Genomic DNA, 4,795 nt, shown 5'->3' on the forward strand with positions numbered 1-4,795 from the left:
CACACACACGCACGCACGCACGCACGCACGCACGCACGCACGCACGCACGCACACACACACACACACACACACACACACACACACACGCACACACATATATATATATATATGCGTGTGTGTGTGTGTGTTCTCTCATCAAACTGTATCTATTTTCTCTGATCTACATGTATATGTGTTCTGAGTGTGATGCCACGCAAAGCCCCCTCATGGCCCCATGTCGGGGGGTGTCCGGCTATTGATTGGACTTTGGCAATATACCTGAGCGGACAGTTGCCAGTTACACAAACAGCTAAACCGCTTGAAATATAGAACAAATACCACAAATCAGACGAGAGTAATGTTTACTAAATTCAGTCCTTTTAGTTATTTCAATAAGTAGAAGCACTTGTGTTGGGACTAGAGATTTCACAGTTTACTGTTAATAATATAGACACTTGACATTTTAAAGTACCATGATCTGATATGTGCAGGCCTTATTGTGTATGTCCTTTTGATTATGATTCATCATACAATGGATGCAGAACGTAAAGCAGGAAGACGCCTGTAGGTCACCGTGACCTTGCTAGGACAGAACGATCAATATTACATGAGACGAAAACACGCTGGTCTTGGTATACCAGTAATTCAAACCTAGTTGACCTCCCCCTTCACCCTAATCCCCATTTCGACCTCGGTCTAGGTGGCAAGACAAGGTCAATATGATTTGACTAATAGTCAATATACCCATGGCCATGTCAGTTAAAACTGTAAATAAATATATATTTCCTCGTAATTAACATAATTACAGTGCATCAATTCAAGTACAAGAACAGGACATTGTTAATCAACTGATGAATAAACATCCTTGTGTTTTTGTAGTGAGGGGCGGTCGGGTAGCGGTTGTGGTTAAAGCGTTCGCTCGTCACGCCGAAGACCCGGGTTCGATTCCCGACATGGGTAATATGTGTGAAGCCCATTTCTGGTGTCTCCCGCCGTGCTATTGCTGGAATATTGGTAAAAGCGGCGTAAAATCAAACTCACTCACGCACTCTTGTGGTGAACATAAGTCAGAGCGCAGGGCTACGGACGTGTAACTGTGATCTCAAACATTTCTCTGCGGAAACAAGTTTTCTCGATTTGTCGATGACGGAAATGTAAACTGAAACTCGGAAGATATATACTCTCATTGTTTATTCTTTTCATGTAAGAAATAAATTAAATGTGACATTGTTTGTGCCATCAACACAATACCGTACATGGAAAAATGTACAAAATGACGACTGAGTATTCTCAACATGTGTACTTTCAACAACCCATCACCCAGATGTGTACGTTTGAGTGTGTTTGCAAGTATGCGTGCGTGCATACGTGCGCGCTTGCTTGTGTAAATGCGATCGTTTGCACGTATATGAATGCCTGTGTGTTTTGATGTATGTTTGTTATATCAAGAGACATTGTGATGACAGTTTAGTCACAATGGCCACAAGACGACACCTACCTAAGTGGATAATACTATTTTCGATTTCTTGTCATCTGCCTCAGAGATAAGTAAAGTGCTGTTATAATACATCCACTCGGAGATGTGCGTTCTAAGAAGACAATAGAATGCCATGTTTGTATCACAGTACATTACCTGTAAAATTATAAACAGAATCAGCCCAAAAATGAGGCCAACGCCTATTCACATTCTTGAGGAATACTTCCTGGACTCGGTAAGAAGCACAGTGAATTCTTCGGGCAAACATTGTATTCACAGGTGTAGATTTATTATCACGCTATGCACTTTGATCATGTTTCACAGTTAGAAGATCATATTGTTTCACTGAAGCAGAACATCGCACATGACTGAACCTGCTATGCAAGGGTACCTCGAAGGAACACATTGCATGTGTCTCCACTATATTGGGATTTGTCAACGCACTTCAATAATATTCCCGAAATGTGACAACAGAGGAAATGATTGTACCAATATGGGGAGAGAATGCTGTAACCACTAGACTACCCAAGCATCTCAGAATTACAATGACTCTCCCACGTTTCCATATCTTCTTCCTCCCTAACGTCATCATAACTAGCATCCATGGTGTTGTCATGGTCATCTGTGTTTGGCATCAGTGCGTTACAAGACACGAGATTCTCTGGCTGAATTGATGCACTTTCAGGCTTTGGACTCGTCTGTGGAGTGATGGAATAAATATGTCGAAAAACAGCTTCTATTTCACAGAGTTCCTTTCCAAAACTGTTTTTGTCTGACAGTCGACGAGCAATATTGGCATGCTTTAGTGCTTGTGAAGAAAATTCACCAGTTCTCTGAGGACAGTGAAGCTCCTTGTAGTAGAAAACTGCGGCTTTAGCCAAGTTATACAACATGATGCGCCTGTCGTCAAAGACACCACCCGATTCAATCCTTTCCAGACAATCTTCGGCAGATTTAACGTCGTCTTCTGTAACACCGGCGTTAAAAAGACGTCCATACACACCAACGCCAAGATAACAACAAGCAAGTTTTTGATAAAATATTCGACAGAATTCATCTCTTATATCTTGTGGACACTGTGGGAAATGTTCTACAATTGCTTCTCTGATGCTGTCGATGAGCATCTCCCGGCGTTTCCGAGATGGTATATGTTCGTATAACTGGATGAGGATGTTGACGTACACAAACATGACTCTTGCCGTATCCGCACAAGGTTGAATAAACCCCATCTTCTTTCTTGCTTCTTCTACAATATCCAAAGCTTTCATTACATTCAATAAATCTCCTTCCATTGAAACAATCGCAGCCTTTCGAGCCAAAAATATCATCGAACCTGCCTCTGAATGTGTCAGAGTTGCAACTAATGTTTCCATTTCTTTCAATTTGCTCCATTGTTCAGAGCCATTTTCTAAAAAGAGCCTTCCCTTAATTAATTCTGATTCTAACATTTTGAAAACCACATCAGGGTCATGTGAATATTTTCCTTTCATTTCCACAACTATAGCATCAAATTGGTACAGGTATTTTATCCCTTTATGAGAAATACGTCTTAATTCAAATCCAATATTAGCAAGCTCAGTCCCTTTCGAGTCGACTATTTGCAACCTGTGAGGTTGGGTGTACATGTTGGGTTTTATCCCTTTTTTGCCAATTTCTGTCCTTGTTGTCTTGCTGGTCCAACCTGAATGGTTTACTTTGTATATTGTATCCATCAACATGGCAGCTAGTTTAACATGGCTACCTTTGTGTTCCAGAGCATCCACGAACAGAGGCACTATCATTTTCTGTCTTACCGCATCCAGTAAAACTCGGCATTGCTCTAGGCGATTCTCGGCTGCAAGAATTCTCTCATACATCACCTCAGTCAATCCATTGTTCTTGTAAAGAAAATCCAACACGTTATCCGTCGGATCGAGTCTTTTCACTAACTCCACCCTCAGTATCCGTAACGCCTCCTCTTGAACTTCAACTTCTACACTTGTCATTTTTTCAACCATGGGCACTGCAACAGCTACATTGCAAGCTGTTCTCTGACATTAATTTACTTACTGTTAGATAGTGGAGATATTCGTAGATATTCAAATCCTGGTTTTAGTGTGGAGGTCCACCACACACCATTCTTCCCCATCACTGAGCCTACGTAGACTACGGTATTATCCTTTGGACTCCTTCAACTTTCACCACCCTCAGTCTCTGTAAAGCCCCCTTTTCAACTTCAACATTTGCCATAATTCAACCACAGACACTGCACTAACCAAATACAGTTTCTGACACGAATTGTATTACTCTATGGCAGATGAGATATTCGTCGAGAGTCAGATCCGGGTTTTAGGATGGCGATTAACCACACACCAGTCTACACCATCACTGGGCCCACACCAACTGCCTTCTAAATGTATGCAGAACAACAAACTTTTACCGCTATGCAAGCAGGTAGATCATCCGTTGTTGTTTAAGTCCGCGACTAAGGGCTGATTCTAAATTACTGCAGGCAGCAGACCGACCTCTATCCGAAAGATGTGTCCATGGTATGGTTACATGTCCCATGAATATATAGCCAAACCTGCACGGCATTATCCTTTCAGTGCCTATTTATAGCCAACACTCATGGTAATAGCCACAGAACATGTTGCCCTGCGTAATCAAAGCTGTGAGATCATACACAATACAATGGAAACGTGAGACATCTGCTTCAGAGGCACTGATGTATTGATCCGGTTTGTTTACGGTATCTATAACCCACTCTGATACCAGTCAACATGGGCAGAGAAGGGCAGGTCACGGTGACCGTTTCGCGAACACATGGTATCATCACCATTCTGACTGTGATTCATAAACACATGCTTATGATAAAGTTGGACTCATTTGAATATGGAAATGGGTTTTCTCCCTGTTTAATGTATAGAAATGAACTTCCCTCGTATCTGGTCACTGTTCGTTTCCGGTTAACACATAATATATGCATGGTTTTTTTACACAAAAGGAACAAGAACATCAAGTGGTACGAAGAATATTAACAAATTTTATAATTTGTGAAAGCAGAATTGGTCTCATTTGCGTTGCGGAAGGGCACATTATGCAAATATCTTTGTGAAACATTCACCATGTGGTCAGATGTTCCCTTTTATTATTTGTAAGTTTCATCACGTTTCGAGTTTCAATTAAAAGTTAAACAAGCCAGAAACAAGTCAATGTATGTTAATGGAATCATACATAGACTTACTGAAACACAAACTAACCCACATATCTCTGAACTGACAGAATCACCTGTACATCTTGATAACCGAATAACAAGCGTAATATACCCTTTTGGCAGCCACGTCACTGTTACGTTGGCA

At 41.3% G+C, this 4,795-nt stretch overlaps 1 protein-coding gene across 1 annotated transcript; it reads right to left on the reverse strand.

The window, feature by feature from the left end:
* Positions 1-1,845: 1,845 nt before the first annotated feature.
* On the reverse strand, positions 1,846-3,828 carry LOC139450356 (uncharacterized). The gene has a single exon (XM_071232037.1). The coding sequence runs from the start codon at positions 3,452-3,454 to the stop codon at positions 1,979-1,981; it is 1,476 nt and encodes a 491-aa protein (XP_071088138.1). The 5' UTR covers positions 3,455-3,828; the 3' UTR covers positions 1,846-1,978.
* Positions 3,829-4,795: the final 967 nt, after the last annotated feature.

This window comes from Haliotis cracherodii, unplaced genomic scaffold (genome assembly GCF_022045235.1).
Source record: "Haliotis cracherodii isolate W230 unplaced genomic scaffold, xgHalCrac1.p SCAF_8, whole genome shotgun sequence".
NCBI classification, from domain to species: Eukaryota; Metazoa; Mollusca; class Gastropoda; order Lepetellida; family Haliotidae; genus Haliotis; species Haliotis cracherodii.